This window comes from Eurytemora carolleeae, unplaced genomic scaffold (genome assembly GCF_000591075.1).
Source record: "Eurytemora carolleeae unplaced genomic scaffold, Eaff_2.0 scaffold43, whole genome shotgun sequence".
In the NCBI taxonomy this organism is placed as follows: Eukaryota; Metazoa; Arthropoda; class Copepoda; order Calanoida; family Temoridae; genus Eurytemora; species Eurytemora carolleeae.
This window is the reverse complement of record NW_019396029.1, coordinates 221,176-233,657: the sequence shown is the minus strand read 5'-3', so window position 1 is coordinate 233,657 and position 12,482 is coordinate 221,176. Positions and strand designations below refer to the sequence as shown.

General features: G+C 31.1%; 1 protein-coding gene across 2 annotated transcripts; it reads right to left on the bottom strand.

Moving 5' to 3' along the window:
• Window positions 1-292: 292 nt before the first annotated feature.
• On the bottom strand, window positions 293-9,074 carry LOC111695294 (maleylacetoacetate isomerase). 2 transcript variants are annotated; one of them, XM_023464555.1, is made up of 9 exons: window positions 8,909-9,074; window positions 7,880-7,950; window positions 6,518-6,568; window positions 5,444-5,531; window positions 4,012-4,095; window positions 3,439-3,495; window positions 2,360-2,454; window positions 1,064-1,139; window positions 293-437 (listed from the first exon to the last, which is right to left on the bottom strand). In XM_023464555.1, the coding sequence occupies exons 1-9, from the start codon at window positions 9,014-9,016 to the stop codon at window positions 381-383; spliced, it is 687 nt and encodes a 228-aa protein (XP_023320323.1). In that variant the 5' UTR covers window positions 9,017-9,074; the 3' UTR covers window positions 293-380. The 2 variants fall into 2 exon arrangements, with proteins under 2 accessions (XP_023320323.1, XP_023320331.1); XM_023464563.1 differs by lacking the exon at window positions 3,439-3,495.
• Window positions 9,075-12,482: the final 3,408 nt, after the last annotated feature.

Sequence of the window (12,482 nt, the reverse complement as noted above, 5' to 3'; positions counted from 1 at the left end):
TCATAAAATCACTTATTAAGTGAAATAGGTCTGTTTACACTTCACAATTCCTCTGCCTCATGTTCATTTGCCTGCTTATAGTTATAACTCTAGTCTAAAAGTCGACTTTATATTCCAGAGTTTTCTGGTTATCATTGTAGCCGAGCGCATCGGCTTAGACAGGGTAATATGTCGAGCGGTGGGGGGTGAGGGCAAATTAAAGATCAGAAAACTTTTATTTTTCAGATATTTTGAAAGAGATTTTCTCTTGGTTTTATTAATAGATAAATCGTTTCATGTAAATTAAATATAATTTCAGTTCTAAAAGTTTTACTTCATAATTGAACTTTCTTCCCAATTCTATTCAGTAATATTATAAAATTGACAAAGTTATAATTCGTCTACTTCATAACTGTTGTAATCTCTACAAAATCTGGTTGGTTTTCTGGTGTTGATGCCTGAATCCACAGATTATAACAGATAGAACCAGAGATTTAAAATTAGTTTTGAGGTAGAAACTCTATGGTTTAGCTCTGAGCTTCGTCAACTAAATTAGATATCCGCTGTGCAAACTTTTAAATTGAAGAATTTAAATCTAAATCCTTGGATATACAGAGCGTCCCATTTCATATCGGATTATCTCCAATCTTTAACGTCAGAATATGTTCATAACACTAAGTACTGGAAAACCCATAGTATTTTGTCAATTTTTATAATAATCTTAAACAATTTTTTGAAATGCTTCATTCTTCTTTTTAAATCTGATTGGTCCCGAAAATCCCAATTCAAAGCTGTAAACGATCCAATATGATGTGGGACACCCGGTACTTAAAGAAATACATTAAGAAATAATTATAAAATGATTCCAGGTAGTATATTCAATCAAGGGTGATAAAAGCAAAGCATTTAAGAAGTTTTAACCTGTGAATAAAAAAAATTATAAAGTCTTTTTTATTGAAGATATCATAGAGGAAGTTGTTTAAGGTTAAAAGGAAGAGTAAAAAAGACAAGATTTTTTATTGAAAGGTTTTATATGAGTAGGTTTTGTTGTTAAGTTTGAGGATTTTATCTGTATAATCTGTGCCTTGAATTCAGGTCTATTGACCAGGTTGTTGTTTATCCTGCAGATATTTGGATAGAGAGACATGTCTACCTCAAACCTGGTAATATTATACTAGCTTGGGAAACTCATATTGTTACTCCCGGCGTTTAACCGCGTTTGGTCATAAATTATGAGTTTAGCTATATTTCCTTATAAAAGTCGGCCCACTTAGCGTAGAATCCCAAAACTAAACTAAGAACATTACAGTGTGGTTCTCCCAAGTTCCCCAATTAAAATTTGAGGAAAATCGGTCAATTGGGTCATGAGCTATGATCGGACATACAATCAAAGATAACTACTATCTATATATAAATTTGGCTTGTCTGTCTGTTTGTTTGTTTGTCTGTTTGTATCCAATAAACGTCAAAACGGCTGAACCGATCGGGCCCAAATTTTTTGTGGGACATCTAGGGACCCCAGGGAAGGTTTATGAAAAATCAAAATTTCAAATATTTGTCTCCATCAAAATTCGATCGTCATTAAATTTTGAAAAATTTTGAAAATCCGCGAAATTTGTTGTGAAAATCCGCGAATTATTTTTGTTTTGTTTTAGGATGTACACAAAGAGAACATGTTCACAACTAATTTAGAAGATGGGCGCGAAGCGCCCTCTAAGGCTAGAAAGAAGGGCGCGAAGCGCCTTGAATTTCTAGTATATATATATATATACATATATATATACATATACATATAGATTAATGTAATCGTTTATGCAGTTATTCAATTCAAAACCTTTTCCCCCATCTATATATAAAAGCTCTTCGGTCATTGTTCGCTATGGCTGGCCAAACGGCTCAATCAAATTTTATTTAAGGGAACCCATGAGTACTGCGGGGTCTGACAAAGGCTAATAAAATATGGAATTTATTTGAATTCCACGGGCAACCCCGGACACTGCTAAAATCATGATTTAAGACCAAGTGCAGGTAAACGGCGGGAGAACTATGAGTAACCTGGGCAACGCCAATTAATTTAGCTAGTTTCACATGCTATCTTTTTTATTGCAATACAATTTTGCTAAAAGGGCCATTTCTAACTAAAGGCCGGGACCATAATGTACTTATTAAACTAGAAAAGCATGAAAAAGTATAATAATAGTAAACAAATAAACATTTTTTTCGTTTATGTAAACATTTCAAACCTAGTTTGGTCCACAAATGCATAAGAATTAATATAAATAAGTATAATATAACTTAAATATACGTTAACATCTAATATGGAGGTTAGATTAGGTGTTTTGATTTTCCTTTCTGATTAAATATGGTAGAAAAAAAAAACCTGACAGCGTTCGAGACTTGTGGAACTAGACAACAGTCCGCTATGGTTACGCTGTCTCCTACACACATCTGTCCAGCTGTCTCAGACAGCAGCTTCTGCAATATAAATAAGCTAGACAACAGTCAGCATAGATACGTTGTCTCCTACACACATCTGTCCAGCTGTCTCAGACAGCAGCTCATCTATGTATAAAGTTGTAATCTTTGCTTGTCTGCCTGTCTGTCTTAATTCAAATGCTAAATACGATATTGTGGAAGACGATGCCTGGCCGCGTTAAACAAGTTCCACAAGATTCAACAGAATGAGATAGAACGGATACGGGGCATTGTTCTTGTTTTGTTCTCTACAGTCTACACGTGCGATATCGATATTGACTCTAGTTCTGAACCCTCTAGTAATAAGTTATAAGAAATATATATTTATAGTTATTTATGCGTTTTTATTAGAGTCTGACTCACGTCCTCTATAATATTAGTTTCTTTCAAGAAGTGTTCTCACACATTTCACATTGCAAATGATTGTTAAAGAACTGATTTCAAAGGAATTGAGTTTTTGCCACAAACTTAAATCTTCTGATTCCAACATCTTTGCAATCTTTTGATGTAAAACCTTTGATATTTCAAACTTAGATTATTTTATCTATAAGTATTAATAGTTTGAAATAACTAAGGTCTACAACATTGGGTTACAAAGATATAGAGATTAGAAAATAAGACTTTGTGGCAAAAACTCAACTCCTTTATTATTAAAGTATTTTCAACTTTGTTTTATAAGAACAGAAATATAATTGGTTCTTTTTCCAGACTTCTGATCTAGGAAAATAAGATGGGTTTTGCCTAAAAATTGTAAATAATCTTTAAAATGTTTTAAAAGAGAGAGTAAAAGAGAATTTGATATGAATTATACCCCACGCCCAGACTCTCCAAAAAATGTTTAAAAATATATTTTCTGACCGAGCGCGAGCATGCAACATATATATTCTTGATTAAAACATTATTTAATGTTTATCCCGAACCCCTTTTAATTTTTAGGGAACACTTCCTTTTAAAATTAATAAGATAGTTAAATATTCTCTTTACCTCAAGTGCATTGAACCCTTTAGAAATCCAATGTTTGGCCCAGGCAGCTCGTTCTTCCTTCACAAGGATCAAAATATAGACATCACATTAAACTAAACATCAATTCATTTCTCAGTACGTGCACAGAGCTTGTGTTTTAAACAATTTTTTTTGAGAAATATGTATTTATATATTGTACTTATAGAAAATAATAATAACGATAGAATTTAGTTTGAAAAAAAGATTTATTCACGAAATGGTGAAAAAATTGCTTTGTAATTTCTAAAAATTAACTTTGATGATGTCAAAACAGTTAAAAATGTAATTTAAGTGCAGTAACTCTGGGACTGAATTCAATGAGTTTGAGCCACGTTGATTATCTACCTATAAACCACCGATTCAAAGATAAAGGAAGGATTTGAAGCGATGATTCAAAGGAATTGAGTCTTTGCCACAAACTCAACTATTTTAATCTCATATATCTTTGCAACCTGATGGTTTATTTTTCATTAAATTCGAGGTCCCCAGTCAATTTAACATTAAAAGATCGAGTGAACGCCATAAAGGTATTCACAATTGTTGTTCTACACTTACCAGACTAGAACTATACTTGAGAAGAACAGACGAGTTCTGAATTGGTTGGATCCCAGCATTGATGATTTCAGAGATCATTCTAACCTAGGACATATACACGTTATTTTTTATTGTATAAAAATAAAACTGTAAGTGGCCTTAATTTTTAATGCAGCTTTTTTTGGGCTGGCATGGAGCAGGTTTATGTATTCATCATATTAATAATATTCTTTAAAAAAAAAGTCAAAATAAACTCTCCAAACACAGTTATATATGTTATGCTAATTCTGAGAAACCAGCACTTTGCTATTTTTGGAAATGCAAAAAGTATAAAAAGTGTGGCCGGTTAATCTATATATCAAAAATGTGAAAACATGTGTCACTTTTTGATAAAATTGCTCAAATCCATCTTGCACCAATCTTAACGTTTTCGATGGTACACATTTTTTATATTTGATTGACATGAATCTCGAACTTGGGATTAAATCTATATCAAAACAATAGATATTAGATTAGGCATTATTTTTAACAAATTCAGGAATTTCCACATTTTAATCTTTCCGTATCTATATGTGTTAGATACACTTAAAACTGATTTTAATGTATAAAATGTTGTCAAAATTGTCTCACTAATTTAATTCTTAAAGGGAGTGACCGGCAATGTATGGTAATTGAACTGAGAATGTAGTATAATGGAGAAATTTTTTAGGATTCATTTGAGACTTATCGTACGTTCATTTGTTCAGCAAGAGCGCAAATTCAATATTTAAAATCCTCATAGATTGTCCATTTTAGAGGGATGATTTTGAGAATAAGTTTTTTAATAATTTTTTAATGACGACGACGTGAAATGTAACAAAACATTAACAGTAAACTAATTTGTTGTTTAGGAACAGGTTGGGAAAACAAAATTTAACTATTATCATTGAAATCAAGTAATCTTATTTAGTTATTGGTTTCTGTGATGTCTCAATGTTCAAAAACATTTTCTGTAAAGTTTCTGGAATTTTTCAATGAAAAGACGACATCTGAAGAATTTCAAAAATTCTGCGAACAAATTGGTAAAGAAAAAGAAATTCAATACAATGACTGATGAAAAAGAAATAATTGATTCTAACATTGATTTCTTAACAAATTTCTAGTGAGAAATATGTTCATAAACATCTAATTAGTTTACTTTAGAATTTTTGTTACAGTTTTTGTCGTCGATATTTCATAATTTTTTTTAAATCGGTTCTCAAAAAGTAGCGATCCAAATGGATGATTTTAAACGTCGACTTTGCGCTCAAACTAAGTAATTAAACATATTAAAACGTTTTATATTTCTCAAATAAATCTTATGATTACATTCTCAGTTCAACTACCATACTTTGCATTTTCAACAGTAAAAACAAAAAAAGGAGAATTTATATTCCATATTTTGTCATTGTGTTATTTTCAAATCGTAATAAACCTGTGCTTTGAGCTTAGGATCCACGGGCATAAGTTTTCCACCAGAGATATCATTTAGATATTCCATAATAGCCATAGACTGAGATATTCTAGATAAATATTCCATAAATGCATAAACTGATATATTCTAGATATTTATTCCATAATGGCCATAGACTGACATAATCTTAATAAATATTCCATAATAGCCATAGAGAATAGACTGACATAATCTAAATAAATATTCCATAAATCGATAGATTGAGATAATCTAGATGAATATTCCATAAATCCATAGACTGAGATATTCTAGATAAATATTCCATAAATCCATTAACTGATATATTCCAGATAAATATTCCATAATAGCCATAGACTGAGATATTCTAAATATTCCATAATGGCCATGGGGCATAGACTGACATAATCTTAATAAATATTCCATAAATCCATAGATTGAGATATTCTAGATAAATATTCCAAAATAGCCATAGACTGAGATAATCCAAATAAATATTCCAGAAATCCATGGACTAAGATTTTCTGGTTACATAGTCCATAACAGCCTTTGCATAGGGCATAGACTGACATATTCTAGATAAATATTCCCTAAATCCATAGATTAAGATAATCTAGATGAATATTCCATAAATCCATAAACTAAGATAATCTAGATAAATATTCCATAATAGTCATAGACTGAGATAGTCTAGATAAATATTCCATTAAAGCCATAGAATGAGATAATCTAGATGAATATTCCATAATATCCATAGACTGAGATAGTCTAGATAAATATTCCATAAATACATAGACTAAGCTAATTTAGATAAATATTCCTTAAATACATAGACTGAGATAATTTAGATAAATATTCCATAAATACATAGACTGAGATAGTTTAGTATACATAGACTGAGATAATTTAGATAAATATTCCATAAATGTGGATAGACATGATTTACTATATGTACATGACATATTTATAAATCATAAGATGTAAACAGTAAAAGTAGCAGACATCGATTTGTAATCTAGTACGGGTCCTCCATTCAGTTAATTTTCTGAAGCACTCCCTTAATTTACAAATATTTACCTGACTCCATGAATAACCAAAGCGGGAACTTGACGCAAAGGATTTGTATTCCTAAATCAGGAAAATATTTGATAAACACATTTTACTTCATTATTTATACAATGTATTGCTTACTCTCATTAAAAATAGAATCAATAGAAACTCGGGATTCAATAATAAACCCAAAAACTTAGCATATTGTTGCGTACTGTGGACTAGGAAAACGAAATTTAAGCAAATCTTATGTGTATTTGATATCGTAAAAGAAAATAATTTAATAGTTATAGCTCAAAACTAAAACGGATCTAGTTACACTGCACAATTGCTTTGTAAATAAAATGATGACATGAAATGAACAGTATTTTCCTATTCCACATATTAAGGGGTCCCACTGTATTGTTTGCCATTCCTTCCTAAAACATTGCCGCGTTATACAGTGAAACCCTTAATAACGAATACATCGGAAGAATTTATCAAATGTCGTCTTGACAATTTTTCAATGAGTTTTATACTATATTTCGTAAATTTCAGTATTTGCGAAAATAAATAAATAGCCATGAATATGCGGGAACAGTTTTAAAGAGTTCCATATAATCATTTAATTAAAAAACTAAATATCTGCAACATTCCATTATCAGAAAGTGAAGAATACGACATTTGATCAATTCTTTCGATGTATTCGTTATTATGGGTTTCAGTGTATTATACAAGTTTTGCCCCTAAATTCAATCGTTTTGTTTTTTCATCTTATTGCAATACACTGTTAAAATCAATAACAAAATATTTTTCGTAAGTACTAATAAAAAAATCGTGATTATGAAGAAAATATTAGCATATCTTGCTCATTTTCCATTCTTAAGATTCTCTTCGTAATTTCGAAAACAATGAACGTCTTTTGAATAGTTATATATATTTATGAACAAAATGGGTACTTCATAGGACTATAGAACAAAAGGAGTATAGGACTAAAGGACTACAAGCGTAATTTCAAGTGACCCTCCATTTAAAGATGTCAATGCCATATTCACAACGATACCCTTAAAAACTTTGTCTGATCAAGTAGAAATAGAAATTCATGTTTATAATTTTAAAACTGAATATTTTCAATTATGAGTTCACTACGAAAGTGACTCGCGCATTTCCACTTTAGGAAAAGATATAAATTATCAAAGTTAAAGATTCTAAAACATCGAATAATGACAATATCTCATTATTAATCCAATAAAGATTTCAAGGGTGCCGTTGTGAATAGGATTCGGGCATTCTCATCTTTGAATAAAGGTTCGGTTAAAATTACGCTTACAACCCCTTTTCAATGTGTATTTTGTTCTTTATATGAAACTATATGTAGATATAGAAACATGGCATCAAATATGTGTTTACCCGAATTCCGTAGAGTTTTGACCATTCTCAGCTAGATTTACAGCTATCTGTTCAACTTCTATTCCAGCAATCTAAATCAATTCTCATCCCGAGACCGAGTCGCTGAACCACCTCCCGCCGGTTCAAATTTGAACCACCGCGCTGATGCAAAGTTTAAGATTACGAAAGGAGTTGAGTCGGTGGTTCAAATGTGAACCGGCAGTAGGCAATTGAGCCAGATCTAGACCTGGCTCAAATTCTTTAGATTCGGTCTCCGGTTGGTTTCCTCTCCTATTGAATGTAAATGTCATTGTGCAGGTTTAATGGCCAGCTTTTGTTTTGATTCAAGCCACCCATATTTCCATTTTTTGTATTTTTACAGGTTTAAAAAAAGTTTTTAATTAAAGAAGGAAACTTGATTCTTTACTACCGGATATGCCACATCAACAAACCTCTAAATTGAAGGGATTTCAACTTTTTGGATTGAATCCAGGGAATAGGAATAAAGGGAAAGAAAATGGTGCTGGTCTGGAATGTGAAAGCCAGTCGCACTGCTTTGCAGACAAGTTCGGTAAACTTTACACACACTCTTTTGGTACGGACACACAACATGACTAAAGTCAAGGAAATTGCAGAAAAATGTTGTCAATTATAATTAAGCTTGAATAACGACTACAGTTTATTGTAAACTTTAATCAAATTATATTCTTTGCATGAAAATTTGGCTTATAGTGTTGACTTAAAAATATAATTAATATACTACATGTATATTAAACTTATTTTTAAGTAAACAATTAACAATTAACAATAAACAAATGCAAATACCAGATTAGTATGTACTGTTGTATATACCTACATTATCACACTCTTTTGGTACAGACACACATACATGACGTTTCCGCCCCCTGATTGAATCATTTAAAAAAACTTGTACAAGGCTGTAAAAAATGACATGCGTATTTTTGCATTAAGCTTGGATATATTCCCGTATGTTATCAAAGGTTCTACGTTTATTAAGTCCCGTAAATACTGTAATTTCCCTGAACCAACCTGAAGTGCTATCCTTACACGCCAGGCACAGGACGAGCGGAAGAACGAATAAAGAACAGGTTTCTCCGGGTGCAAGCTTATACTTGGTTTCTCTGTGCTCAAACTCATCTTTACTTTCTATAGTTTCACCAGTAAAGAAGATTACTATGTGAGGCGCTTGCTTCCCAACAATGCTATTTTTCATTTACAAAACAGGGATGAACAATCTTTTAAAATAAATAAATTTATAAAGAATGTAAAATTATAAAATAGTAGAATAATAAAACGCCAAATAATATGTTTGAATAGGGTAAAATATATAACTCTGAACAGAGACTTTTTGAACTGTAAAATCAGAACCGGTTGTTTTATCATTCACACACACACACACATATAGATGCAGGGACTTACAGAAATAAAAATTATGCTAAAAAATAATTGTAAATGCGCGAAAAAATATTTTGAAATCCGTAAATTAAAAAAAATTATGCTGTACTAAGAGATGCTCACAGATGGAGCCACAATTAAAAGTTTTGAAAAATAAGATGGGCGCGAAACGCCCTAAAAGCCTAGAATATATACAATCTACATAATAAAACAAGACATTCGTTAAGGATGTATATATATATATATATATGTTGCGTATACCCGACCAAACGGCTGGACCGATTGGCCTGAAATTGTTTTGTGAACCTTCGCGGGTGGCCGACCGGCTAATGAAAATTCGATTTTTTTCAAAAATTTTTTTTCAAAATTTGTTTTTCAATTTTTTTCCACGGCCGGGCAACGCCTGTCCCTTCATCTAATTTTCAATATATATACTTTGCTTGTCTGTCTGTTTGTTTGCTTGTAACCAATAAACGTCAAAACGGCTGAACCGATTTTATGTAGGACCTCACGTGACCCCGAGGAAGGTTTATGAATGATAAAATTTTAAAAATTAGCCTCCAACAAAATTTGATTCTCAATAAATTTTGAACATCTACGAAATTATTTAATAAAATAAAAGTAAATTTTTTTATTGTTTTACAATGCATACAAAGAGAAAATGTTAACAATTGTTTAATAGAAGATAGGCGCGAAGAGAGGCCCCCGCCCCTCCGTCTAGTTTAATAATTAATGTTATGGAGTTTAAAAAACCTTTAAAATTTGAAAAAGTTTAAATGATAGCTCTTGAAACTTTAACTTTTTTAATGCAAGTGCAGGCATGAGAAGTGCAAAGATCTTTAAACAAAATTGACAAATTTAAGGCTTAACTTAAACTATGTAAACAAACATTGTTTTATTGCCACAGCTTAAAGGAATTTTAAAAGTTTCCAATATGAGACAGGTTTTAGAAAGGAATTGAGCTTCTGCCACAATATCAAATATTCTAATCCATATATCTTTGCATCTAGATTGTGTAAACCTTTGATATTTGAAACTAGTTGATCAAACGGAACTCATACTTTAAAATATGAAAAGTCTACGACATTATGTTGCAACGACATAGGAATTAGAAAACTCAGTTCCTTTCAAACATTTTATTCTACGCCTTCTAGTTATTTACATTTTCCAAACTGGTGATTCGGAGAAAAGATGGCATGCTGAAATATAAAACCAAAAACAAATTAAAAATGATCATTTTTTGGTTACTAAGTTATTGCTCGCCCATCACTATAGTGTGAATAATAATTTGGTTGTTTATAGATATTAATACAATATTTATGCTAATGTTTTGATTACATAATTGTTATATTAAATGAGAATGATTTTTGACATTTAATAATTATCATATTTTCGTGGCTTCAAAATTGTAACGATACGATAAGAAAACATCTCTCTATCAGAAAATCAGAAATATAATTTACATAAATTGTGTTAACCTGCAATTTGTTGAGTGTTGTTGCACAATCAACAAATAGTTCTGACTGCCGTTGCAACTCTGTAGACATAATTGCTCGAAATATGATTGCTAGAAACGTGGTTACCAGAAATTCAAAAAAGGGTCGTTAATTAGTAATTTCTGTACCATATAATAGTTCAATGCATGTATGATAGTGAAGGCCCTCTGACAATTAAACCAGGACTTTCTGATCTAGCATAGAGTGAGTATGTAGTGTGTAATCCTGCATAGTTAGAGTTGATTTCTCAGTTGGACCTTTTTCTCCAGTATAGAGTAGATCTGTTCTGAACCTATACACTATACAGCTCTAGTATTATTCAAACCTTAGGCACGCATACACCCTTAAATCAAAATACCAAAACACACACACCGACCTCAACACTTTTTTATTAAGAAGTATCTTTATAGTTCAGTGATTATGTGAAAACTTAATTATCAATATCTTATAATCTTAATTTTCAAAATGATTTATTTGATCTATTAAACTCTCTGAAGCTTCGCCATCTTTCTGACTTGAACTTGAAATTAATGCAATATGCATGAAATTATCTGCATGCTAACTTTCAGGCTTCATACTTACATTCATTAATACATGTTTAGAGACGGGAATGGTTTTATTATATATATATGTAAGCATAGATTGATAGCAGATATTTTCTATTAAAGCATTCAAGTATTATATAAATTATATTATAGCTATAGATAAGTATAGTATATAAAAGATAAATTATCCTATTAAAAGCAAAGATACTTATATGAAATTTTGTAAGAAGAGAGTAGATAGATCTACTGTTTCACATAGGCAGACATTTTTTACAAAAAGTGACCTTTCAGATGTTTTTTTATTTCGTCAGTCAAGTTTTTGTAAATGCAGAACGGACTTGTTTTCAATTCTTTGTTTTCCTTGTTCAATTCTAGTTTTTGTCTCTGATCTTGACTTTTCTATATTTTTTTAAGAACTCTTATTTCCACCCAGAAAAAACCTTCTTTCCACTCTTTATTAAAGCTGAAAAACAAGATAATTATTGTTTCTTTCTACTGCATACTAGACAGAAGGTGAAGGTAAAATTTACATGACATCACTGGTAGGACTTTGTGACCTCATGCCTCCTCTAGTTTTGATTTAAAGCATAACTTTGAAACTGTTACTATGGAACCCAGTGTTGCCTAGGTTACGTCTAATAATGATATATTTAAGTACGGGGCGGTTTCCTATAATCGGGGTTTCTTCCTTGGATATGTTCATTTTTGCCTTGTTTTTAACTATTAGCTGTCCCTTAGGCTTAATGCGTCCATTTTACATTTTTCCCATGATTTTATGACTCAGACTTCTAGTTGTATAAACTTGAAACCAAGTTACTATTTTTCATAAAACATTCCTTTTTTCTTAAACTAAATATTTCTAAAACTATTGTTTACTTCTCTGTATTTAAAAAAAATAATTTAACATGAATTAATTAATAATTTAAGCGAGGAGGTAGTTAAAAAGAATAAGAGCATGGAGGGGGGGGGGCGGGTAAAGGAAGGGAGTAGAAAGGAAAAATAAGTAAAGTAGAGGGGGAAATGAAATACATAGGAAAGAAAATAAAAGTTTTTATGAAGTTGAGAAAGAGGAAAGAACAAATTTTCGATAACAATAATTTAGTGATGATTGAATCATAAATCTTAAAAAAAAATTGTTAAAACATTCTTAAATTCTTGGTTACTTCC

What these genes read in the sequence shown, in the direction of transcription:
- LOC111695294 (XM_023464555.1), bottom strand. Translation starts at nt 9,016, where the DNA reads ATGAGTTTGAGCACAGAGAAACCAAGTATAAGCTTGCACCCGGAGAAA. An exon ending in CAAAACTCTACGGAATTCGG is followed by an intron (nt 6,569 to 7,879) that starts GTAAACACATAT and finishes TTCCTGATTTAG; the next exon opens with GAATACAAATCCTTTGCGTC. An exon ending in TTGGTTATTCATGGAGTCAG is followed by an intron (nt 5,532 to 6,517) that starts GTAAATATTTGT and finishes ATATTTATCTAG; the next exon opens with AATATCTCAGTCTATGGCTA.